Source organism: Eretmochelys imbricata, chromosome 7 (assembly GCF_965152235.1).
Source record: "Eretmochelys imbricata isolate rEreImb1 chromosome 7, rEreImb1.hap1, whole genome shotgun sequence".
NCBI lineage: Eukaryota > Metazoa > Chordata > Testudines > Cheloniidae > Eretmochelys > Eretmochelys imbricata.
Genome location: NC_135578.1, coordinates 116830308 through 116856924, shown reverse-complemented (window position 1 = coordinate 116856924; position 26617 = coordinate 116830308). Strand labels below are relative to the sequence as shown.

At 42.8% G+C, this 26617-nt stretch overlaps 1 protein-coding gene and 1 long non-coding RNA gene across 3 annotated transcripts in view; one reads left to right on the top strand and one right to left on the bottom strand.

Moving 5' to 3' along the window:
- Positions 1 to 2183: 2183 nt before the first annotated feature.
- Positions 2184 to 26429, bottom strand: LOC144268371 (uncharacterized). Of its 2 annotated transcripts, none has more exons than XR_013346733.1 (5): positions 26316 to 26429; positions 15793 to 15916; positions 7301 to 7479; positions 6921 to 7074; positions 2184 to 6366 (listed from the first exon to the last, which is right to left on the bottom strand). It is a non-coding gene; the product is annotated as an uncharacterized LOC144268371 (long non-coding RNA). The 2 variants fall into 2 exon arrangements; XR_013346734.1 differs by having other exon boundaries at positions 26226 to 26423.
- Positions 10524 to 26617, top strand: part of MXI1 (MAX interactor 1, dimerization protein) — a 93016-nt gene continuing 76922 nt past the window's right edge. Inside the window, exon 1 of the mRNA XM_077823182.1 lies at positions 10524 to 10822. Coding sequence (XP_077679308.1) covers positions 10591 to 10822 — 232 coding nt within the window. The 5' untranslated portion in view covers positions 10524 to 10590. The remainder of the gene's footprint in view (positions 10823 to 26617) is intronic.

The window sequence follows — 26617 nt, the reverse complement described above, 5'->3', positions numbered from 1 at the left end:
CTTATAATGCCAAATGACCTTCTCTTTATCTGCCAGCCTAGACTTGTTTTTAGACAGTGGATCAATCAATGTATTCCTAAGAGTGGTGTAAAATTCACATTTCAGTGGCCAGAGAACTAGATCCTCCATTGGCCCATCCCACCAGGGACATGATCTCAGGACTTTTGATGTGTCATTCCATCTACCTAAAAAGATAGCTGATCCCATCAGAGCCACCCAGACCTGTCTGGAATATCTAGCAGCTAATCTATCCACAGAAAAGATGTACCTCTCCCCTGCTGGTGCATTACAGCATGAGGCCTCAGTTGTGCTTTCCCTTTAAGGATGGAAAGAGGCACATTATTGTTTATCTATATTTCAGTAGTGCCTATCAACTCCAATCAAGGATCAGGGCTGAAGGGTGCAAAGCATGGCAGGACTAGTAATAAAGATAAAACTGTACCTGAGTCCAGAGAGAGTACAATCTAGGTGTCAGAACAAAAACAAGACAAATGGGGGTGGAGGGGTTAAGTGAATGAGGTGGTCATAAAAATAATTTATCATAAAAGCAGAGGTCAGTTTGCCACATGCTTTACCTGTGCCAGACAGAAGTGGGTTTTGGGACATCACAACAGAGGTAAGTTTCAAGGAGGGATTTAAAACATACTGAGGTTGCAGCTTTACCAATACTGCAGGGGAGTTTCCCCCATGTGCAGGAGCGTTAGAGGGAGAAGTGGACAGGTGGGCAATTGAAGCTGCCCTCTCTGGCAGAGTGAAGGCAGAGATTGGTATCTCAATAAGCTAGTAGATATAGGTTGGGTGGGGCAAAATGTGGAAGGCTTTGAAAGCAGAACGAATGAGGGAACACAGAGTGTGGGGTGAGGTGGTCAGTACAAAGAGCTGGGAAGCTGAATGTAATAACAACATTTGGAATGGACCTGAGGGGAGCAAAGTGGCTGGTTACAAGGCTAAATAAGGGATTGCAGTAGTTAAGGGGAACAGGACAAAGGCCTGAACAAGAGCCTTGGCAGTCCATACAGGCAAGGCTAAGTCTGAGAAATGTTACGCAGGACGAAGGGGCAAGACTTGGATGTGTGGGTAAAGGGCCATTTCCAAGATGACACCTGAGTAACTGGGAGGATGGTGGTGTTCTCCGTGGTGAGGGAGGGATGGAGAAGGAAAGTCCTGGGGGGATGTGGATCAAAATCTCAGTGTTTGTCTCTGTTGAACTTAAGTTCCCAGCTGGCCATTCACAAAGACGTCAGCTGTATCACGATTTGAGACAACACAGTTTCAGAGTTGACATGACAACCAACATTTGTGGGCTCCACTTCTGTTTTTTGGAGACAACCCCTGGGTCCAAGTAAGTTTTGAACTGTACACAAATCACACAAACCAAGAACAATTTAAGGTTTCATGTACAACTACAACGGGATGAAAACTCCAGTAATGTAGCCCAGCATCAAATTCATCTGTGCCACAAACAGATTTGAATGGCTGAACGTGTCAGTATGAGGAGGGGGGTACTTTGAAACTATTTCTTAGGGGCAATTATTTCTCATACACCTCGCAATTAAATAGAGGAAAGACTAATTACTCTTGCAGGACAACTCAATTCACTGCAGGTGTGCTACTAACTCAGGCTTGTATGAAACATAATGAAAGCAAACCACTCGGAGTTTCATGTCAATCACCTTCCTCGGGCTAGTAGACTCGGCCAGATGCCAGGACTACTCACCCAAGTGAGGACTAATCTCATGAGTAAGGGCTGCAGGAACAGACCCCATCAACATTACAAGCAAAAAATCCAAAAGGCCCATGGGTTTACGTGAAAAAGACCTGTCCATTCACCTCTGGGGCTGCAGTTCAAGTTCACCCAGCATTGAGAGGATAATCATTTGCATTACATTAACACTCTCCACTGTGTTCATTGTAACAATTTGGAGTATGGGGGTGATCTTTCTCTGCTCTTCAAAATGCCCAGGAATGAGTCATGATGGAGAATGAATTACCTGTCACTCACTGAAAAGAAGTTTCCTCCAGACAATGGGCTGAGGTCAGTGTTGTGGCAGAGTAGAGGACAGCTGATGGATCGTGGGGGGGAAGGCAAACTTAATTTTCCAGGGCTTTATGTGCTTGTAAGTTATTTTTGAAAGCACTGACATTCCTACGGTGAGAGAAGAATGTAAATCACATGCGCTAGAGTGAAATGCTTTTGTGGAAGTTACAGATCGTCTCGTGACATAGGACCAGACAGGGTGTAAAGTTGCGCCCACTTCTGCCCAGGCTGCATTTGCACCAGAGAGAAAAGAAAATGAAAATACTCCTATATCATTTTGAATGAGTCATTGGGAACTGTATCTGATCTAAAGCCCACTGAAATCAACAAAGACTTCATTGAGTTTTGGATCAGGCTGTCAAAACCCATTATTGCATGAAGTTCTAAAAATCCCCCAAATTCCCTTTAAATTCTTTAGTAAAACTTTGCTTTTCTTTTTTAGGTGGAATCAGAAAACAGCTTGCAAAAGAAGTTTCCTGATCTCACCAAGTATCCCAGGTGAAGAGACTGATTCACTTTACCCAGAAATGCCCATGAGTGACATTTTGAGCATTAAAGAAAAGAGAAAATAGAATTGATGTGAGCTTGTAGGGTCCTAAAAAAGTAAGGATACAAGAAACCACAAAGGAAAACCATGGTGTGCCAATAAAATAAAGTTTCAGGAGTATCAGGTAACAGAACAGTTGTTCTGTCATCTATAGATGAAATTCACTGCTGTGCAGAGGGCTTATACACCACTTAAGTCATATTTTGAGGGCTTAAGCAGGATTGAATTGGCCTGTGTTGGCCCTCTGTACAGTATTACTCAAGTCTTGCCTACACCGGGAATTTCAGCCACTGATGTAACTGCATGAGGGAAACCCCCAAGTGTCAATAAGGAAACCTGTGATTAGTCCTCGTGAATTTATTCCTGCCTGCTACCAGGATAAATTCCATCAGTGCAAATCCTGCCTTCCCTTGTTGACACTTGTGTGTTGGCACAAGTGGAAATGAGCCACATTAGTGGGTGGCAATCGATTGCTGGATTTGGGGCAAAGTTCCAGTGTAGATAAGGCTTAAGGTGTATGTGTTAATGAGCAACTTTCAATGGCAAATTTCCAAAGGGATCTTTAAAATCCCACAATCTTCTGCCAAATGGCTGCCTGTGCAAAATGTGGGGGTTCAGCTTTAGAGGCCAAGTTGGAAATGTATCTCTAAAGGTTTTGGAAGAAATTGAATACCTTTTAGAAGAAAAGTAAATGATAATAGTGCTGCTCTTTTATGTGTTCCCCTGACTAGAGGTGGAAAACATTTGGATTTTATCTGTGCTTTTTTGAAAAAAGAGAAGACAGCACTGGTGTAAACTTGTACAAACATTACCTCTCTATACCTTTTATTAACTCTAAATAAATCATAGATTTACTGTTTGTTCCTACCTTATGTTCAGCAGCCTTTCCATATTAACAAGGGAAAGAGCTGATTAATAATGTCTTTTTTCCATAAGTAAACCACTACAGCAGGGGTAATGTTAGTAGAACAGACAGTGTCATCAAGATTTAATGTGGGCTGCGTTGCACAGACTTAAAGGGCCAGCTTGGTCCTGAGTATCTTGGAAATTCCCACTCTCTCTATGTACCACTATGACTCTAGACATCAGTTGTGGCACTGCTGATAATAATAGTCTCTAGGTTTGAATGCCTGGGGCCCATGGACAGGATGCCCTCCGTGGAAGCCCCTTGACTCTGGAATACATTTCCTCCACTGGTCTGTCAGAGCCCAAGTCTGTTGTCATTTAAGGCACAGTGTAAGTTTCATCTGCTCCTGGTCCCATTATAATCAATAGGCATTTTGCCATCAACTTCACTAGAGTCATGATTTGGCCCTCAATGTCTTGCGGGAAGGGGGGTGATTATTAAGACCCCAATCCGGCAATCCACTCTGTGCTAGTGGATCCCTGCGTCTGTATGGACCCACACTGAGATCAAATGGGACTTCATGTGTGCACAGGGGTCTCCTAAACATGCAGCAACAGGCACGTTAAGGGCCATAGTCTGGAAGTTCTATGAGCCAGAGCATCACTTGACATCCATGTTCAGTACAGGGGTAAGCACAACTGGATGTCAGCAAAAGATGATGCTAACAACGAAGGACGTGGCATGGAGGTTGAGACCCAGATCCTCAAAGGTACTGAGCGGCCTAGCTGCGATGAAATCAATGGGATTTGAGGATCCAGGCCTGAGTTCATTTAGTGTGACATTGCCAATGAACACTGTGTCTAGACCGTAAGTTTTTGTATACATACTCAGAACCTCTTGTTGGAAACAGAAACATAAAATAAATACATTGATCAATTTGGAAATGGAAAGGCAGCAGCTACAGTGTAAACAAGTCCCAGAAAATAAATTATTATCCTGGCTATTGTTCTTAGCAAACAATAACAATGCTTTCAACCTGCCGTAGAGTCAGCGGAGGTCACTTCCCTCCACTTTCTGTACTGAAGTGGTATGGGCCACATATGCAGGGTCTCCTACATGCACAGATCAGTTCTTTGGGGTAGGGAGCATCAGTGGGGTCCTGGTGTATGACTAGATGCTCTTGCAATACACATAATAATGGGAGCATGATCAGGTCATGCACTTAAAGGTCAAGGGAATTTCTGAGCCCTTTAGCAGTCACCACACGTCTGTCACAAATTGATGTTGGTAAACCATCAGAGTGATGTTTATTCCAAAATAATAGTAGCAGTAATAATATTCTATCACTATATTAATACTAATTCATAGAAAAACATGGAAATAGATGTCACAGCAACCCAAACCAATTCTTTTTTTCATCTTAATATTATCATTATTGCATGGAGTGAAATGTCTGCCATTGACAGATGGTCATTGTAATTATCACTAGAAAAACAGGTTCATCCTTTCAAAAGGGCAGCAACAGACTTTTAAAGGCAGGTGAAATTTTAAAAAAGGATTAGAATGGGATTATTCCTAAGAGAGAGAGAACAGGTGCATCAAAGATCCTCTGCTGAGAGAAAATCCACAGTCATTTTTAATTACATACTTTAAAATATTCCCTTCAAAGTCTGCGATTTGTGTTTCATACCAGCAATTTACACCCAAGATGGCATCAGTGAGGATCAGGAAGTTAGAACAAAGTGAATATTCCTAAATGGAATACTTTGCATGCTTGCTTTCATTCTTTGAATGAAAAATACTACCAAGGTCTGGAAGCTAAGAGTGGGGGGAGCTTTCTACTATTCCAGCTAGAAAACACGCTCATGTCTAGCCCAAGCCTTTCTATTTTTTTACAGAGTTCAGACACCAGTGCTGCTGCCTGGCCCTCCATGAAGAAATGATTTTAAAAAATACAAATGCTTGTTCTGAATGTTAGTACCCAGTGAACAAATACCACCACATCTATCGCTGCCATTGCACTGAATAGAGCTTTATATGCAGGAATGCACGTATTTGTTGAACTGGATTAAAAACATCTGTAGTACAACTACAGATGCTGGGAAAGATCCTCAGGTGGAGTTAGGACAGTTTACCCCAGCCACTGACCTGGTCCAATATTTTTGCTCAAATTGATGGCTTTGTTTTCAGTCGCTATACATGATTATGCACTAGGATATGAAAAAACAAAATCACAGAACAGTAAAGCATGCCATTCAAAATCAATACAGGCACACAATAATCCTTGGGTTTCTGGATCTCATGGTGTTCGCTAGATTTGCACTTAAGAACATATTGTCCTGTACTATTAGACTTTCTAAACTGTCTAGAGTTAGAACAAAGACACTTCATGTTGTTGTTTTATTTATTGTGACTCTCCCCTGGAAACTTAACACTTACCTGATATGTTCTGAAAATATTGAGCTTGGTTCTCTTTCCATTTATGCTGCTGTAAATTGGGCGCAACCAATTTTAATTGATGTCCAGAGGCGTAAAACTGGCCTCGCTGAGAGGAGAGACAGGCCCTCTGATCTCAGTCTGTGATCTTCAGGAGCACGCTCCCCTCTGTTGCACAACATGGAGGGAAACAGATGGCACAAGTTGTTGCTCAAAGGGACCCGGAACTTCCAGCACAGATAAGTAATGCTGAAGCAATATGCTTTCTGAACAGGATATGTTCCAGTTAGGCAGCAGATCAAATGCTCTGTCAACACAGTATTGCCAGCTCTTGTGATCGTATTGTGGGTCTCACAATATTGGGTGTTTTTCTGAACATACCAGCTGCTGGAGTCAAGAGAAGCAAATTTCAGCTTTCATTTTAGAAAGAAAGAAGTTTCTAGCCCTCATGGCTGTGGAGAAAGACTTGAAAACAGGGTCCTTGTGAGAGCTCAGAAACTAAAAGGCAAATAAAAAAAGCCCAACATTTATTATTTTTTAAAATGTCATGATTTTTAAGTCAATCTTGTGATTTTGGGGTCCTGACTTCTGATTTTTAAATACATGGCATTAGCAATGCTGCAACACTTCATGCCTTAACAATTTTTTGCGTCTGTGTTGTGGTTATAGTGTTTATGTCCTCTCACTACAGTATCTTTTCCCTGGGCTTGTCTCTTTCTGCTTTCTTGCACAGTGCCCCCATGCATGTAACACACTCCTGATGTCAGTGTGCTATATGCCTACTCCTTCCTCCTCCAGATCATTCTCCCCACGTGCTCCTTCTGTGAGACTTCCCAGAATTACTCCAATGGTTCAAACATATATGTATTTTTTTTATTCTTCAGTCCTTCTATGTCAGGGTGCCCCAAAATCTTGACCATTCAGCCCCATTTTTATCAAACCAGATGGGCTCAGGCCCCACTTCCCCATGTCCTGAGCACACAGTTTTCCTACAGGTCAGCTGTTAATGAAGCACTAGACAACTAAGGTATATCTGGCTGTAGAAGACTTACCTGCACAGGTCCCACAAGGCTGGATGAGCTTGTCTCTATGCTGAGTTTAGCCAGGTGTGGAGAGACTGAGCCAAACTGGAGCTGGAGGGTGACCAAGAAATCCCTCCCACAGGGGAGCAGGGTTCCATTGGGGTGCACATGCTGGGGAGGGTGGCTGAATGGGATTATAAAGAACAGGCCTTTAAGGGGAGCTGCCTCAACCCCAGCTCATCCCACTATTTGGTCATTCCCCCACACCCCCAGTCTGTTCCCCTTGAAGACCCCATCCCTCACCAGCCCATCCCCACCACTGGGTTTTCTCTGCCTGAGTGGCCATCCCTGCATTCATGGCCCCTGTTGGCAAGGTCCCATGGTTACCCATCGCTACTGCCATTACTCACCCACCACACATGCTGGGTAGTATCAGCACCACAGCGATGCCTCCAATGTCCAGGCAGAGTCCCTGCAGTGGAATCCCTGCTCACTCCCTGCACCCTGGCTGGGTGTCAAGGAGAGACTGCAAGTGGAGCCAGGACAGGTGCACAGGGGGTCCAAAATCCTAAGCAGCCATTAGCACTTTCTTCTTTTCGAGGTAGTAAATACAAAGGACAAAGAAGAGTTCTGGGTCCTTGCAGACACTGCCCACAGTTTGAGAAAAACCTGCTCTGTATAATGAATGTGTCTGATCCCCCATGGAGGTCTGGGCCCCTCCGACGGTGGCCTGGGGCCAGCTCGTCCCCCTGCAGAGGCCTGCCCCTCCCCCACAGGGGGGCTGCGTAGGGCCCCAGAATAGCTAGGGACAGCCCTGCCCGGGTGTCATCTTTGACTCAAACCTCTCTCTAGATCCTCACATGCAGACTGGGTCTAAATCTTACGGTTTCTTCCTGCATAGCATGAATGATAATTGGGAATAATTTAAGAGCATCCTATTAGATACCCAAAAAGGCCAAATCCCACAACTGAGGAAGAAGGCCGTTCTGGTTAAAAGCTGATCAGGTTTAGAGGGGAAGTGAAGGCAGCTACAAAAAATATAACAAAAGGAAGAAGGGAGAAGTTGCTAGTCATGAACATAAATCAGAAATTGCATGAAATTGATAAGGGAAGCAAAAGAACACAAGAAGAAATCTATGGCTAGCAGAGATAAGGACAATAAAAGGGAGGTTTTAAAATACATTAGGAAGAAAAACAATCCTGACAATGGTATTGGTCCACTACTAGATGGAAATGGTAGAATTATTAATAATCCAGAAAATGCAAAAGTGTTCAATAAATATTTCTGTTCTGCACTTGGGGGAAAAACAGATTATTTAGTCTCATCATATAGTGATGGTAATACTCTTTCCATTACATGAGTATCTCTGGAACATGTTAAACAGAAGCTACTAAAGTTAGACATGTTTAAATCAGAGGTCCAGATAACTTGCATCCAAGAGTTTTTAAAGAGTTGGCTTAAGAGCTTTGTAGACCATTAATCTTGATTTTCAATAAGTCTTGGAGCACTGGGGAAGCTCCAGAAGACTGGATGAAAGGTAATGTTATGCCAATTTTTAAAAAGGATAAACAGGATGACTCAGCTAATTAGAGGTCTGTCGGCCTGACACTGATCTCCGGGAAGATAATGGAGCAGCTAATAAGGGACTTAATTAGTAAAGAATTAAAGGAGGGTAATTGATGCATCATTGTTTCCTTGTGGCCCCCTGTCTGTCTGTATCCACATTTTTGTCTTATACTTAGATTGGGAGTTCCTTAGGGCAGAGACTGTCTTTTTGTTCTGTGTTTGTACAGCACCTAGCACAATGGGACCCAGGTCCATGACCCAGGTCCATCCTATTGTAATACAAATAATAAATAATAGTAACAAAGTTGGGTAAATATTATGCATAAATTTATAGAAATAAGAGATGGGCGAGATCTATGAGATCACAGATCTAGTGCCTGCTGCCGTCGCACAACCTTCATTGTATATACTATTCTCTAGTACTTTGTCCACTTGTATATGGCCCTTCAATGACACTGTAGTGTTCTACGTAACCATTACTATGTAGTAATAGCAAATCTTTTAAAAACTAACTCCCTTAGTCTCTCAGCAAGGTACTTAAACATATGTCTAACTTTAAGCACATTACTTCAATGGAACTACTGGCTTGTGTAAAGTTAGGCACGTTCTTAAGTACCTTGCCTAATCAGAGCCTAAATTATCAGGGTACAGATTACAGTTAAACTGGATAGCTCTACAGCTGTCAGTAGTGCCACTGGGTGCATAAGTATTTGAATGATTCTGTCATGGGTTGAGGCTGATCTTGGCTACTGAGCACCTAAAAAGCAGGCCTTAAATTGGACACCCAAAACCAGAGGCACCCAAGATCACTAATCGCTTTGAAAACGTAGGCCAAGCTGTTCTAGTGTGCTTCTGTACAACCCTTTCCCCCACTTAACAAATGTGGTGCTCTCAATTTAGGCTCTAGGTGATGTTTGTCTACACAACCTCACATAAAACAGTGTGAGAGTATCAGAGGTATCAATGGAAGAAAGAAGGGAGGTGCCACACGCACACTGCCTATCTATTCTATACTTTGATCAATTTCACAAACAATTTTTTCAGATTGCCTCAAGATTAAAAATAGTAAAATGGAGAGGGCACACATGGAAACATTGTTCTAAAGCTAAGAATCATTTTGTTTATAAAGCACACCCTAACATGCTTCACACTAGTCTAACATTCTTCTCGCTATAAATTATTATCACAACATGCTTCTCACTGTAAATTATTATTAATCTTTAGTTTTATTGCAATAGCACGAAGAAGCCACTGACGGATTGGGGCCATATTGTGCTAGTCACCATACAAACACCACTAGAGTGCAGGCAACTCTGGGATGGAAAATACACAGTTGGTATGTAGCATAGTAACAGGACGCTGGAGGTGCCAGCTGAGACCAGAGTACCAGTGTGCTGAACACTGTATGAAGACATAGTAAGAGTCAGTCCCTGCCCCAAAAGACAAGACAAAGGTGGTAACCTTTAGTATCCATACAAAGAGCAGAAGCAACTGGGAGGGTCTGTTTTCTGTAGGTTTCATCAGAATGTATAAAGTGCTGTATATAGCTGGCCCAGTAGGGAAAATATTTCCTCTCTTTATTATAATTGTATGAGATGGTAGCTGAAAATCTCAGAGGTTTATATAGTGAAACTTTTTCACTGGGCAGAAAAAACAACTTTGCAGTTGAAAGGTGAACCCAGAATATGTAGGACTGAGAAAAAGCACAAGGCAGTAGTTTTTAATCTTCCATAGTCAAACTACAAGGTATTCTAAATTCACTCCATCCAACATCTTCCCTCCCCTCCCCCCCCCCCCCCCCGCGAAGCGTGATTAACATTGTGTAGTCTAGCCTGAATTTACAGGGCCTGATGATGTACTTACTATCTGCCCAAGCAAAATTGCTATGAACTTAAACGGCGAGTGAAGAGCAGTTCAAATTAAAATAAAATCAAGTCACTCTTTTCATTCCCCTTTATTGTTTAGAACTCAACTAGCACTAGGACCACAGCGGAGTCTCAAAGTCAGGAGGTCCCTTGATTCATTCAATCTCTCTCTCTCACACACACACACACACAAACTGCAACAAGGACAGTGGAACAAGAGAAGTCGGGGAAAGAGCTTTAAATTTTAAAGTTTGAATTTCCAAAAGCAATGGGGAAACGTGGCCGGCCGAGGAAAGAACTGAAATGCGAGGGTGATGTTTTGGATTCTTCTTTAGATCAGCAGCAAGAAATGCCAGCAGCAGCAATGTCCAGGTGCCCATTCAGTGATATTTTCAACAGTAGTGGGGACTCCATGGAAAAGATCAACACTTTCCTGCAGAATGTGCAGATCTTGCTAGAAGCAGCCAGCTACTTGGAGAAAATCGAGAAGGAGAATAAAAGTAAGTTTTGGTTTGGTTCCCTTCCCCCTTCTGTTTTTCCTTAAAGAGGAAAAGAGCAGGAATGTTTGATGACAACAGAAAATGCGTATGAAGATGTAACAAAGAGAGAAAGCTACTTGGGCTCTGACTGCCAGACGAGACTAAACTGTTAGTTTCATGACAACCAGACAGTGATATTCGGAGGGGCCGGGGGCCAACCATTAAAAAAATGCACCAAGTTTCTTAATTTAAAATCATGTGTTTAGGCTAAAGTTAATTTGTTTGTTTGTTTGTTTTTATTTGTTTTTAAGAGACCCAAGAACACTGGCCCTCAATATTTTGTGTATGTGTGTCTATATAGAGGGAGAGAGAGAGACGCATGTTTTCATCCCAACCATAGTCCAGTAAATACAAAGACAAGTGTAAAATGCATCAAAAATGGACTTTGAACGGGGGAGGGGGGAGCAGTTTGAAGCAAACTTTATGATCAAGCAGGGAACCAAATTATAAACAGTTCGAGAGCTTAATTAAATATCTTGTGCATATTTCGACTCTCCCCTAAAGCTAAGCGAACGCTTTTATTTTCCTTTTCCAGATTTTTTTAAAGCAGTCTGAACCGAATAACAAATTACTGGGGGGGGGGGTGGTAATTATATGTAGTAAGGGATTTCCACCGCCACCACCTTGGGTAGTGTACTCGTCAGCAAAAAATAAATAATCCAGAACGATTCATACGTTTGCAACGTCTCTGAGCACAACCAATAGACAATAACAGCAGGAAATAAATAGCCTAGCTGGTGTTTAATCTAGCCTCACAACACTGAAGGTCAGCGAAGGAAGAAAATAAATGATCAGATGCACCGTGTCAGCCTCCGCAATAAAAAAACACACACACCCCCAAAGTCCTAATCCAAACCTAGGTCCCTGCCGAATTAAGTTGTTGATCTGTATTTAAGGGGGGGATTGTTTGGCTCGAGGAAATGTTCCTTAGATAAAGTATCCCCGTCTCCCCAGAAAAAATGATCTTTGTATGTTTCAATTGCAATTATATCAGCCAAGCCTTTGTTGATCGCAGACTCTTTTATAGGGAGTGGGGGAAGTGTGTGTGTAAATAGAGAATTGTTTCCTAAAAGGATGGTGTAATAGGGCTTTTTAAAAAAAGGGGCTAATACCTCGGAATCAATGGAAGCTTGATGCTGGAATCAGTCAATGGAATCAATGTTAGCTAATGCCTTGGCATCAATGGAAGTAGTTCGGGGGGGGGGGGAAGGGGTCCACATACAAAATCAGTTTCGTCTCCCAAAACAAGGGGTCTTATACTGATCCAGGGCCGTTTCCCCAGTTTAGGGGAGTCACCAAAGTGGGGAAGAATAGTGTAGTTAACTGAGTGACACGTCCTTGTTTTTCTTTCTCTCTCCCCTACGCATGGGGACAGTCACGTAGGCAAGAAGCAAAACTAGCCAAGTAGCCAGTAGAAAAATGTGCGAGGTGGATGTCACTATAAAGGACTTGGCTAGAGCGAGGTTAATCACTTTATTGGTCACCTCATTTCATTAGCGCAGGTGGTAGTGCAAGTAACTAGAATAACTGGATCAGACCTGCCTCCCAATCTCTGAATCAGGGCAAATTGCCTGCAGTTCTCTACAACACACACTAAATATCCACCCAGACACTTATTTTTGACCCTGTTTTAGTTATTCCTCTTTCTTCATTTTGTTATGACTGTCAGAGAGTAATGGGAGAGGCACAGACTGAAGAAGGATCAATAGATTTGTGTAACTAGGATTCAGAAATATGGACTTGAGACACAATTGAAGCCACAGAATTCCCCTCTGATGATAGTCTTTCTCTGGTCTCTATCTCTCTCTCTGGCATGAGACCATGCAAAATATTGTTACAGCCGCTGTCTGCTGAGAGATCTGGTGCATCTCCTGAAGGGCTATAGGAATTATCTAGTATTATGCATTTGAAATATTAAATGTTAAACTGCAGCCAGAAGATCCCACCTCCATCCCTAACACCTCTCTGGAGGGGGAGAAGGTATCTCTGCAGATAAAGCCTGCATTAAAGAATTAAATGTATTCTGCATGCTATGGGGAATTGGCTTGCTTAACATCCTAATATGCAGCTAACAGTTTGCAAAAAGTTCTTCTTTTAAAACAGTCAGGAGCCATTCTTTTTAAAGGGAACATTATCAAATTAATATTTTTTAAAAATACACACAAAAATCCTGTCTGTATTTACAACTGCAATCAGTACATATGATTGAAGAAAACCCAAAGCAACTACCCTTTGTGTGTCAATAATGCCTCAGATGATGAAAAGAGAGTGAATTGTTTCCTTTACATTTTTTTCTGCTGCTGTCTCACTCTTTGCGCTGTCTACTTAGTTTGGACAATAAAACGAGGCTGGCCAGTTTCACTGTTTGTTCCTGATGCACTAGTCCAGTGCAGCGAATGTTTGGGGTTGCAGGGCTCCCAGGGAAATGTTTACATCTACACCAAAGTCTATGATCATTGAAACATATGTGTATATTTTTTCTAAGTTGGGTGACAATATTTCTATGCAGGAGGCTTTATTATTTTTTAACAAGACATAAATATTGGACCTCAACTACTTGACTGTGTCCCTTCTTGTCCTACCCCTCTTCCAAAGTTTCTTTTGAGGGCGAGGCCACAATCCATTCTACTGCCGCTGCCCCAGGTGCACTCTGTCTCCCAGCCTGAATTACAGCCTGCTCCCATCATCAGTTGATCCTAGGCTCCTCCTTCCAATCGGAGCCACATGGTTTCCACATGGAGACAAACTCCTCATCTGACTGGACTTGACCGAACTTAACAGGCGTGGTTCTGGCGGGCCCCTCTGCCAATGGGAAGCGCCTGTGTCCTCCTTGACGTCACGCGTTGCTGAGCCTGGAGTTTAGTGGGTGGCACCAGCAGCAGAGCAGGGTACTTGCTGGGAGTTGTAGTCAGATGATGTCATAGTCCCTGCTTAAAGTGGCAGGGACAACGCTGGACATTGTATTGCTCGCTAAGTTAAAGTGGGTTTTGTTATAACAAGGGAACGATAGGTGCCTGCCAAGGTGTATCCCAGTCCCATCCTCTTCTGTGCAGCGGATTAGGACCGTCAAGATCTTTATGGTAGTATAAAACAGGTGACGAAAGGCCTTTTGTGGTACAGCTGGCCTGCGTCCTTTTATGCTGCTTGTGCAACAGATCATGTTTATGCACCGTGTGCGTGCAAATGGTTCTTCCTCAAATGCACGATGCTCTTGTACTTCCGTTAGATGCATTTTATGGAGAGGGGAGAGTGAACTAGTTAAGATTTTTTGCAGAGAGAGAAAAACAGAGCACCCATCTGGTGGGATTCTTTTCCTGTCTTGTCAAACATGATCAGGAGCGCCATTTAGGGAGGGCAGAGGGGGCAGTTGCCCCACCCTCCCCCTAAATTTCATACATTTGCGTGAAGTTTACTGCAGGAGGGAAGATGCCGCCCCCATGAGCTGTCTGCAGCAGCTGCCCCCCTCAGCTGCTGCTGGCCAAGCTGCTCTGACCAGGAGCCTGCCTCCTGATCCCTGTGTAGAGTCCCCGTCCCCCTCCCCTGTACTTAGTCTCCAATGAGCTGGGCTGGGGGGATAGGGAGCCTGTCTGCGTTGGTCGGTGCCTCGGGCCCAGGAGTGGGTGTTCGGGGGGAGGGGGCTGCTGTACTGAACAAGCTTTCTCCCGCCTGAGAACTCAGCTTAAAGAGACAGTGTGCTGACACATACACAATCTCCCTCATGCATTCCCCCCCCTTCACATACACAGTCTCTCTGACACACCCCCAACACATACATATAGGTGGTGGTGTTGTTACTTGGTACTACCTGTCAAAATGCGCAATGTAATTGTAGTCTTTCAAAGTTCGTTAGAGATTACAGTACTGTTATTTTTCTGACTGGTCTGTCCATTTCATAATTTTATTTCCATCTTATGCTTAAATTTAATTCTTTGAATAGTGAGTTCTAAAATGCCTGACCTGTCCTGGATGGAGTAATTATCATTATTACTTTTATTACCATATTGTGCTTTGTTGCTCATTTATTTAAAATGGTACAGTCAAATAATAGTATCCTTCTAGAATGTAAATTTAGCTTGTACTCACCTTAGCAGTGCCAGTTTTAAAAAAATCATCTAGTAAACATAACTTTAGACACCGTGCAGATGGTTGCTTATTTTCAAATTTGTATATGTAGTTATATCTGTAAAATAACTTAAAATAATTCCACAAAAATAAACGTGGTTCCAAGTCTGATACTAATAGTAATGATGGAATTAAATGTCAGTGAGTCACATACATGGTTGTGATTGGTAAACATACATGCCAAAATAATAAATAAATTTCCGTTCTTAATAAAAGAGGAAAAAACATAACTTAATTTTAATATAAGTAAATATGTTTTTAGTGGAATGAAAAACAATTGATTAAAACAGAGTATATAATGGCAGTAACACAGAGTGTGTCTGTTAGAGAAAGTAAGCAGATTTTATTTATCTCTACTAAAGGTAATATACAAAGTATCAAACTTAGGTTTCTGATATCTGCAGCAATGCCCCAAAACTGATACCTCAAGGCTTGGGAATATCTTGCTTTATTATCTCCTGATTGTTCTAAACTTACATATGGATTTAAAATATGGCTTTAATTGGTGTTTGTATATATTTTCCTTTCCTTATATAGGAATTAGATACAATGCTCATGTCAGTTAATTTCTAAGTTATCATCAGCAAAAAACCTAGTTTTTGGGTGTCTAAGTAGCCCTTGGAATCATGGTTAAAGTTGCCTGTCCCCCCGCAACGGTGCACCTGGACACGATCATCACTTTAAGAATCAAAACTAAAGTGTCCCACCTCTTTACGAAATGCTTGCAGCACTTTGCTGTGCTTTCTGTTTGTTTTAATTTTGTGAAGCCCATTACAATGTTTGTGAATGGCACTATACAAATTAATTACCGTATATCTTCGTTGAGAAGGCTGCTCTTATTAGCAGTCACTGTCATTGAGCAGCTGCACATTTGCCATGCAGTTTTTAATATAGGATGCCATTGTTTAGTAGGCAGAGCTTTATCCATACAAGCTGCAAAAGAAAGTGATCATGTTTCAGAGAAGCTGCCTTTCTGTCAAAGCCACAGGGGGCATTAATTGAAAGCTACAGCTTCTAAGTGCTAAAATATGGTTTTGCTAATAATAAATGAAAGAACAAAGTGCATATTCATATTTTAAATAGCTAAAATCACTTATTTCTTTACGTCAATAATTATTTTGCAATATGTCTCTACAAATGACAAGACATCTGAATATATAAACAATCTAGATATCGAGTAGAGAAAACCTACACAGTACCTTGCAAAAAACTATTTCCTTATGTAAAAAACCCTGACCATGACTATTATGGGAATCAAATCTACTACTGCTGTTTTTCAAAAAATAATAACAAAATCTAGGATCTATCTTAAAGGGACACTGTCAAAATTATATATTTTTAAAACAGAGATTTCCTTACCCTTGTGGCTCATAACACCTAGTGGTTGGGGTGTTTATTTTCCTCTCCTCCCTCCCCATTTTTATAATTCTTACCAATTTCCTTGTTTAGTTTCTGCATTTCACTCAGCTGGGAACATGAAAATAGACAGGTCAGTTTCACTCTCTCAAGCACCATCTTGACACAAAACTGGAGGACTTAGGTTTGAGGAACCTGATGGGGAATATTTATATCCAGACAAAAAACAAACACAAACCAACCGAAGGAAAAAACCCTCTGTTTTCACTGAAATTTGCCATAATATTAATAATCATGAAAATATTTCTACTACTAGTGGTAGGTTTTGCAAAAACTTTCAATTTTTTATATTTAGACTATCTAAATTTCAGGCCTAAACTCCCTTTCAACAAATGGTTCATTATTCAAAAAACTGCAACAACCCTGTGCTGTATTCTATTTGCAGTTCAAAATACGACTGTCATAAAACAGATGGATTGTGCAGTTAGTGTGTTGCTCTCAAACAAAGAAAAAGGCTATCTGAATTAGGAGACGATCTCTCAGCATTACAGACCCTAGTGTACTAACGGTGTAGAGGGAAGAGATGTATTTAAAAGTATATTCTCAGTCTTATTGGACAGAGATTTATGGTCTCAGCTCAGATTATTGTACCAAAATGATCCTATGCCCTTTAGCCTGCCAAAGCAGGAACTATTACTCTGTGTACCCTTTGCTGACCAGATGACAAAGGCATTGGTGATGTCTGCTCATGTATCTTCACAGGCTAAATGCACCAACCAGCAATAGGATAGGTGAAAAGAGCAGAAAGTGTGATGCTAATGATGGCTATTGCAGCAAAATTCAAGGTAATAAACATCAACATGTCTCCCCTTCCCTGCATTGTGCTGATGTCACTGGACCTCTCCCACTCTTTTTGATCAGATTGTTATTATTTAATGGTTATATTATGCTAGCCTTTAAAGGACAACCAGGTACAGCCCTGTTGTGTTAGGTGCTGTATAAACATATAGAGTGACAGTCCCTGCCCCAAAGAGGCTACCCACTAAAAGATAAGGCATAGCAGATAGATGAGACAAACAAACAGACTGGAGTGAGTGAAGGAGATGGGATAACAAAAAATAATAGGAATTCTTAGCCAGCCAGGAGCAACAATCACAACTCACCTCCTGCCTAGCTGTTATCAAGTGGCAGTTTTCTCTATGCATTACTGCAGAGGTGCATTTTGAGGAGTGCATGAAGGAGGGTAAGGTGGTGGCTTTATAGATTTTGCTGGGAATTTTCCTCATGTGGATGGGAAGAAAGCGTGATGGTGCTTGTGGGAGAGGTGGAGAGGCAGGTGATGGAGGCTGGCATCATGGGCAGAGTGAAGGGCAGGAGTTAACCTCACAATTAAGATTACAGGGCAGATAAGAGAAGACTAAATTGTGAAGGGCTCTGAAAGTAATAAGACAAGGACAAGAAGTTTGTGTCTGCAGTGGAAGAAGGGAAGCCAATGGAGGGAGTTTAATAGAAGGTAGTATAGTCAGAGCACCGAGTCAGGAAGATGACCTCAGCAGTAGCAAGATCAAGTTTGCCAGCTATTCTTCTCTGTCAACATATGTTCCCTGCCTGACATACCAAGCTAATTGATGCTTAACTAATCATTACACGGATTTAAAACACTGTCACAAACTTTCTTCACAGGGGATTAATAATTCAAGGGTATGGAGCCTTTCACCTGTAGGGCAGGTTGGTAGTGTGCTAGCAGTTCACTGGCCTATGAGAAATGAGTTGATGGTTTCTCTGCAGTTCCCCCTAGACATGTTTATAATCGCGGACACCATCACCATGGTGATTAATAGCAGAGGAGTCAAGGATCGAATGGGCCACATGGAGACTGTACTGCCTGTTTATTCCTATTGATGATCCTTCTAGGTCAGAGATGAGGTGTCCATGGAGCACTATAGAGATGTTGGCATCACCACTACCTGAGCTGCACATGTTCTTGGGCTAACCAGAGAGCTCCACAGTCCAGAACCTGTCACCAGCATTAAAATCCCTTACAGTGGTTAAATTCACTTTACCTTATCAAAGTTCTTAACGCTCCACAAAACAATGTGCACGAGGCAGCCATGTCTGGGTGTGCTATTGCTTCATTAGAAAGATCTGTTTCTCCATTTAATACACTGTATTAGAGCTAGTGAATATAATTGAGCTGTTATTTTTCCAACTGGGCTTCGGGAAATGAGTTGCACTGCTGACTGGCTGTTTGGCATAGTTCTCGCTACACCACCACCAAAACCTCAGGGCCAACACATCTCGGTATGGGTTTCAAGATGACCTGTTCCTATGAAGTGAGCTGTAGCTCACGAAAGCTTATGCTCAAATAAATTGGTTAGTCTCTAAAGTGCCACAAGTGCTCCTTTTCTTTTTGTTCCTATCCCAGAAAATTAACCCTGGTTTGAAAGGGGCAAAAACCTCCTGTGAAAAATGCCAATGGCTATTTTTAGAAATCAGAGGTCTCCTGAGGGCAATCCTGTTGGCATACTGTAAACTCTGGAATTCTACGTTAAAGACAGTGACAACTGGAAATAAATTGCAGCACCCAAAAGTGGCTGAAAGACTGAGGCAATAACTCCTCTGGATTGTGGAATAAAAAGACTGTTAGAAGGATGTAGAGTAAATTAAAATGATCTGTGTTAAACAACATGGGCCCTGCTCTGCACTAGCATGTACACATGGGACTCTTCCTGATGTCAATAGGAGCCGCACAAGCATGCAATGACCTCATCTGATGTAATATCCACATATGTAATAGGTACAGAACACAGTATGTACCATGCTTATTACACAAATGGCCACCTGTTGCCCAGCTCCTTTTCAAAGGCTGGAGTGCAAATGAACAATTTCTTGGGACACTAATGTCCTTGTTTGGATGCCTAGCAGAGGTATTCATTCATGAGACAGTTGACTTTATCCTCTGGCAGAAAATAACTACAACTTACTAGAATCCTGGCTTTCAGTTGCTATCTATGTTTAGTGACCTTGCACGCTAGGAGTGGCTAACAAGTGACCTCAGAATTGTCCCTAGCTATTGAACAGTAATTTCTAAGGTAGAAGAATACTGATCCCTGAAGGTGAGTCAACAGCATCCTTTCAATGCAACTTCTTCCATTGGCTGTTACTCTTTTTACCATACAGAGGTAACGATGCAATATGTATTGCCAAGCTGTACTTAGCAAAGATAGAATTTTTAATTTCACTGTGTGCACAACTCCCATTGAATCAATGAGAGCTTTACATATGGATCAACGGCAGTGAATGTGGTCTTAGAGCTTAAAGCAGGAGTGGGCAAACCTTTTGGACTGAGGGCCAAAATTGTATGGAGGGCCCGTTAGGGGAGGCTGTGTCTCTCCAAACAGCCAGGCGTGGCCTGGCTCCCCGCCTCCTATCCGACCCCCCTGCTTCTTGCCCCCTGATGGCTCCCCTGGGACTCCTGCCCCATCTACCACCCCCTGCTCCCTGTTCCCTTACAACCCCCGCATCCCCCTGCTGCCCCATCCAATCCCCCGTTTCATTCCTGACTGCCCCCGCCCCGGAACCCCTGCCCCATCCAACCCTCTTGTTCCCTGCCCTCTGACTGCCCCAACCCCTAAACACACCCCCGAACTCCCCTGCCCTCTATCCAATCCTCCCTGCCCCCTGGCCACGCTGTCTGGAGCACCGGTGGCTGGCGACGCTTCAGCTGCGCCGCCCAGAGCACCAGGTCAGGCTGCGGCTCTGCAGCCCCGCCGCCCAGAGCATTGTGCCGGCGGCATGGCATGCTGAGGCTGCGGGGGAGGGGCCGGGGGCTAGCCTCCCAGGCCAGGAGCTCAGGAGCCAGGCAGGAGGGTCCCACGAACCAGATGTGGCCCGCAGGCTGTAGTTTGCCCACGTCTGACTTAAAGCAATATAGTCAATGGAGTAGTACAGAGCTCTTCTTCCAGCCAGCTAGCAAGGAAGCTCCATCCATTCCTCCCAGATTTTGATCTGGCCACAGTGATTTATGCATTGGTCACCTCCAGGTTGGATTACTGTGCCTCACTCTGTCTGGGCCTCGTAACAAAGCTCACAAGGAGGCTACAGCAGGAGAAATACAATAGGGCACTCAAAGATAAAATCCTAAACCAAGAAGACCACCGCAAATTGATCATACTTCTCAAGGGTAAAGCACTTTGAGAACCTCTGAAGAAATGCCCTATTTACCCATATTCAGAGAGGTTAGCTTTCTTGCATCTTACGTTAGGCTTTCTCTTCTTGGATTTAACATCCTTTTTTAAGCAAGATCCTGCTCTTACCTAGCTTTGCAGTTGGATCAATCAAGGCACAAGACAATCAAGTGACTTGACCGAAGTCATGGACTCATCTTGGATTAGAATAACCTGTGGAGGAGTGCAAGTCTGAAAACAAAGCAAAGTATCATTCTCCAATCTACTCGAAAGTGGCAGCTGAAAAGTCTATCTGGCTTTCGTTTTTTTCTTGCTGACCTGCTGTGAGATGTCCTATTGACGCTTTGGCCTGGATCCTCAAAGGTATTTAGGCTCCTAACTTCCACAGAAATCAACCTTTGAGGAGCTGAGCCTTTCTGCCTTTTCCAGTCAAGCTGTACAGAATTAGATTTCATGTTTAGGTCCAACAGCGTTATTTTTTATCTCTTTACAACTTTAGCCTGTTGGAGGGACAGTGTATCACAAGTAGTGTAACCCAGAGGAGACTCAATCCTCTTTTGAGATGGGGTTCAAAAAGATCTGGTATAGGTGAAGGTGTTTGTGTCATACCTTGCAAGAGAATGTTCAAGAGTGGAAACACAAACCATATTTTAAGGGCACCGTAAGTCTTTTATTGAATGCACTGCAACAACTAGAGGATGCAGGTGGCAGGCTGTGCTTGGAAAGTCCTCCAGTCAGGTGAGAGAAATTCTGCCTCATGCAGTGTTTAAAACTATCAATAAAAGAGTGGTGACTTTGTAGTTCCGGTCCTCAGTGGCATGCAAGAGAATTGGATGTTAGTCCTCCTAGCCTCTTGTTCTGCAGGCCACCAAGAGCTGTAAGTGCTACAGAGCTAAGCCCCTCAAACATTTTGTGTTCAAGCCCTATTGATCACTGGTCACCCCTCTGGATCTTGTCCACTCCTCCTTGGTCACAAGGGTGGTGGTTCTAATATAATGCTTGAAAGGCAGGATTAAAAATTGCAGAGGATTGTTAGGAGCTTCAAATATTGCTCCTTTGCCCCTGCAGAATATGTATTGTTAAAATACAAAGGAATAGTTGTTGTATGTCAGCTGTGGCAAACGAGATATGTACATATATAATATTGCCATTTCTGTGGTCTTTCTGGAGATTGCAATAACTATTGGGAGAGAAGGGGTTAATAAAATAAAAAAATATTCAGGGCAGGGATGGAACACCAATTGATTTTAACCGAAAAATAATAGCCCATGTTTAAGATTTATTTCAGGTTTGCAAAGTACTGTATTTTCTAGGGCCTGGGGTCTGGTGGTTAGAGCCAGGGATCGGGTATCACGGTTCATGAGTGTGGATGAGTGTGTGACCTTGAGTAAATCATGTAATCCTTCCGTGCCTCAGTTTACCCATCTGTAAAATGGGGAGAAGAAAATCTAAAGCCATGGGATCTTGTGAAGCTTAATTAATTATTTATTGTAAAGCCCTAAGAGATTCCCTCATGAAAGGTTCTAGATTAGTTCAAAGTATTAAGTATTATTACTATAAACCACATCTATTCCACTTAGTTAAAATAGTAAGGCAGCATTTCAGATATAAATATTAACTGATTCCTGCACTGCAGATTTCTTCTTGGATTCAAATTGTTGCTAAGGAGGAGGGAAAGGCCATCAGGGAGAAGAACAAATCCATTATTAAGGCTGGAAATGGAGGGCTGCCGAAGTGCCATTTAATAAAATGTAAAAAGCCCCTTTCTAAAGGGTGAAGCTGCAGAACACAATGAAAATGAATCACAGCTGCCAGAGGAGATGCCAAGCAGCAAGCACTTACAACTAGAAAACTGTACTTAGAGATCATCCTGAGCCACTAAATGAAATGTTCTCACTGTCCCCTAAAATAACCCTTTCCTCTTCCGCTCCCCAGCTTTGCAAGTGTATTGCTTGACTACATTTTAATTTGACTTTGGATTTTTAGTTGGCATCAATGTATATGACATCAAGCAGCCCTAACCCTCTCAAGGAAGCTGCCTCATGTCATTCATTTCCCACCCACATTTGTCTCCATCTCGTACAAATCTGGCATTTTGCAGACTGACCCTACCCACAGTAGGCCTTGAGATGACAGCTGAAATACTCTTCAAATGCTGCTGTAACACAGCTTGCATACTTCTCGAATGCTCCTCGTTCTGAAGGATGTCCTGTGTTTTTAGCCCCAAATTTACCTTTACCGTGCACAGACCTTCTGTGGTCTTTCTCTCAGGTTAATTTAAATTATTAGCATTAGAAATACTGACTCATGACACTGAGTCTATAGTCAATGTTCAGGTCCAAGAACTGATCCCACATAGCTCTATGTACAATCTCCCCCGCAATTGTTTGATCACACTACTGCACTCTTTTGTTTCTCTTATTTTGTCTTTGCTCCCACTTTGTGGAATGTGCATTTCAGGTGATTGAGAGAGAAGTTTGTGTCCACACATGCCACAGCACTCTCTTTGCAACCCACTGCTGGCTCCCTCATTTTAATCCAACTGTAAGTCCCACCTTGGGCAAGCTGAAAAGCTGCTCAGAGTGAATAATGATAAAGGCCCAAGTCCTGCAATCAGACCAGTGTAGGACAACTCCTGCATTTGTGTGGAACCCTAATGAATTTTGCATGGATATAGGAATTCAGATTAATCGAACAGATTTCAGGATCAGGGCCACAGAAGGTGAAACTGGGCATTATTTGTTTCTTAAGGGTCCTACCAGCAACGAGCTGAAGTGGTGATCAGAGGAGCTCTGAGGGCACTAAACCAATGCAAAATGGTATGGGGAAAATTCTCCTAGAAATGTTTAGACAACCAAGAATCAAGATGCTGAATTATTTGATACAGTGAGACACTTTTTAAAAAAAGAGTAATATTGTTTAAAAACTCCTTAATTTGTTTTTAAAATCTTATCTAACCACCCCTGCCCCCATTTATATCTTAGCACTATATGCAAATTTGGTCATGCAGTAGAGGGTCATATAATAAATAGTTAGATCATTGAGGTCATCAGCTTGTGAGGTCGACGATGTAATCACCTGATGTAGGGACCCTATAAATATTGAATTAATACTATATTTGACCTGAGGCAAAAGGCTATTTCAAAGTCATTTAACAGTGACACAAAGAGCCTTTTCCCCTTTAGATTTTGCTAGATTTATTTGGAGGTTATAGATTTAGAAAGGAGCAATATAATAAGCAAAAAGTGGCATTCCCTAGCTCAGTAAGGTTGACGGGTGAAAACCATTTTGCTAACTCTCATGATATTCGCTGTTTTTGTTATAGCCCCAGCTCCTGGAGTCAAGCAATGATGTGAGAATCTCAGCTTTCATTTAAAAAATGAAAGGCCTCCCAGTTGTGGAGGAAAGCTTGAAAATCTGACCTCAAAAAGCAGAAGACTAATAAAAAGAATCAAAATTTGTCTTATTTTAAAAATCTGTGAAATGGCAAAAGAGCCAAATGAGGGTAAAGAAACTAAACCCACATTATTTCACATTCTCTCATCTTCATTGTTGACAACTTTTTTTTAATTTTTATTGAGAGTCTTGGGATGTTTTGTTTAAAGAGCCTGCTCCTGGAGATAATTCATTAGGTGACAATCTCAGCTTTCATTTTAAAAAATAAGTTTCTGGCCCCCATGGTTGCGGAGAAATGCTTGAAAATTTAACTTAGATGCATCCTAAATGCTCAGAAATCAGAAAGCAAATAAGCCAAGTTAAAAACAACAACATGATTTTTACGCCATTCTAATGGGGAGGGGGTCAAACTGATGACTTTTGGACATTTGGGGTTGGCAATACTGCATCTGCTCTGTGCCATGTCTTTCATTTTGGGTCTTTGTCCAACTTCTAAGGCTGGCGTTACACATTGTCATTAGCAAGTTTCAAGCTCCCCCACAGTAACCTTAAAAGATGCTGGCAAAGTTTCAAGTCCTGCACACTTACCATGATCGTTTGTCACTGTTTACAAAAAAGGGAACACTAAAATATATATTTTTAAGGGCACTGAGAATAATAGAGAATGGACTGCAGAGCCTGTGCACCAGTGACTCTCTCCACGGTTTAACACTGCTATTACTTAGCATATGTATAGTGCTTCAAATGTACAAAACACTGTAATAGCATTATGTAGTGCTACTTTGCTCTTCTGTGTCACCTTTTACATGTTGATCTCAAAGCACTTTACACATATCAAAGAACTAAGCCTCTCAGAGCTATATGAGGTAGGCAAGGTCCCTTGCCCCTATTTTGCAAATGGGAATGAGGGACGGAGCAACCAGTTTACCAATGTCATGCAGCAAGCCAGTCATATCAGAGCTGTGGCTAGAACCCTGATATATCCTGACACACAGACACGTGTGCTAAACCTGTTCTGTACCTAAGTAGCAGGGAAGCTGAAGAGTATGAAGAAAAGGGCTATTAAAAAACACCACCACCACAAATGAAAAACAACCCTACAGGGGTCCTGCATTTTTGGTTCAACTCTAAGTTCCTCTTATTATAAAATACTAGATCAACCACTCTAGGCCTGATTCTTCACTGTCTTGTACCTTGTAGTATTTCAGAGCTGTCCAAAGCAGATGTAAAATGCTACCATTCTGATTTAGTAGCATTCTGAACCCACTTTTTGTACCCTCTGTTTTAGTGGTGTTATAGCAGTTGGCCTACTAATGTGGAACACTTGGGAGTGTTTTTAAGGGCAGGGACACGGTTGTCTGAAAGTCACCCGTGTCCGGTGTTTGTCATGTGGACTATGTGAAATGAGTTGGTGATTCTTAGTCACATTTCCCAACGCACAAGAAGAACTATGTTCAGTTTCTGGCCCTGACAGAGGCTCCCTGTGTGACATGTCACGTAAACCTCTATCTTGCAAGCTGCTTCGTTTCAGCATAACCCTGTCTGTGTGGATCCCTGTTAGGCTCTGCCCATTCAGAGCAGTTTGCAGGATCAGAGCCTTAACTCTCTGAGCCTGGGTTTCCCATCTGTATGTCCCTTCTCCTACTCTGTGGCCCTTTTGTCTATTTAGAATATAAGCTAAAGTGATAGAAGATCTCTTACTTGGTGAATGAACATCACTCATGTACCAGACCCGCCCCCCGCATCATAAGACTTGCTTAAAAATTACAGGATTCAGAGTAACAGCCGTGTTAGTCTGTATTCGCAAAAAGAAAAGGAGTACTTGTGGCACCCTTAGAGACTAATGGATCCGATGAAGTGAAGCTGTAGCTCACGAAAGCTTATGCTTAAATAAATTGGTTAGTCTCTAAGGTGCCACAAGTACTCCTTTTCTTTTAAAAAATTACAAATGTTTTAAAAAAATAACTTTGGGGGAAATTGTGTTTGCCTTTTAGCTTTGGCACTTTAAGGGGTGGGGCATTTTCAAACTCTTCCTCCTCCTTGAGACGGGCTAGAAGCTTGTGTTTTTTTAAATTAAAAATGCAAGTTGTGATTCTTACATAATCCCAGGACTCCAGGAGCTGATGCTTTAAGAAAACCAGTCAACCCGGCCAGAGTCAGCACCGCCCTTCTGCCTACAGCCGCCTGTAGCGGGCCGGGGCAGCTAAGCAATGCCAGGAAGGTGCAATAAAACCGGTTTAGACCCTGGCTGCTGTCATCCCTGTTGAGGGCCTCAGCAGCGCGCAGGCCCCAGTGGAGGTTACCTTCTCGCCCGCCTCCAAGCGGGACTGCCTGAGGCGCGTCCGCGGGGTGGCCCCGCCGGGGCTGGCCCCTTCCACTGGCACCGGACTAACCTGGGATTAAAGCACGTGACGGCCGGTAAGGGGCAGAGCGCGCCAGCCTCCCCTCAGCAGGCGCGGGAACGCACAGCCCCGCCAACGGCCACCCCAGGCGCCCGCCTGGCTCTGCCCCGAAAGGGAGGAGAGAGGCGGGAAGAGACACGCTTCCCACAATGCATCACGGCGCCCGCTCCTGCGGGAGCGGGAGGCGCCCGGGAACTACATTTCCCAGGCGGCTGTGGGGCAGCGGCGGTCGTGAGTCCCCTCCCCCTCCCGTGGTCGCTCGCCGGAGGTAAACAAAGTGTGAGAGGCCGACG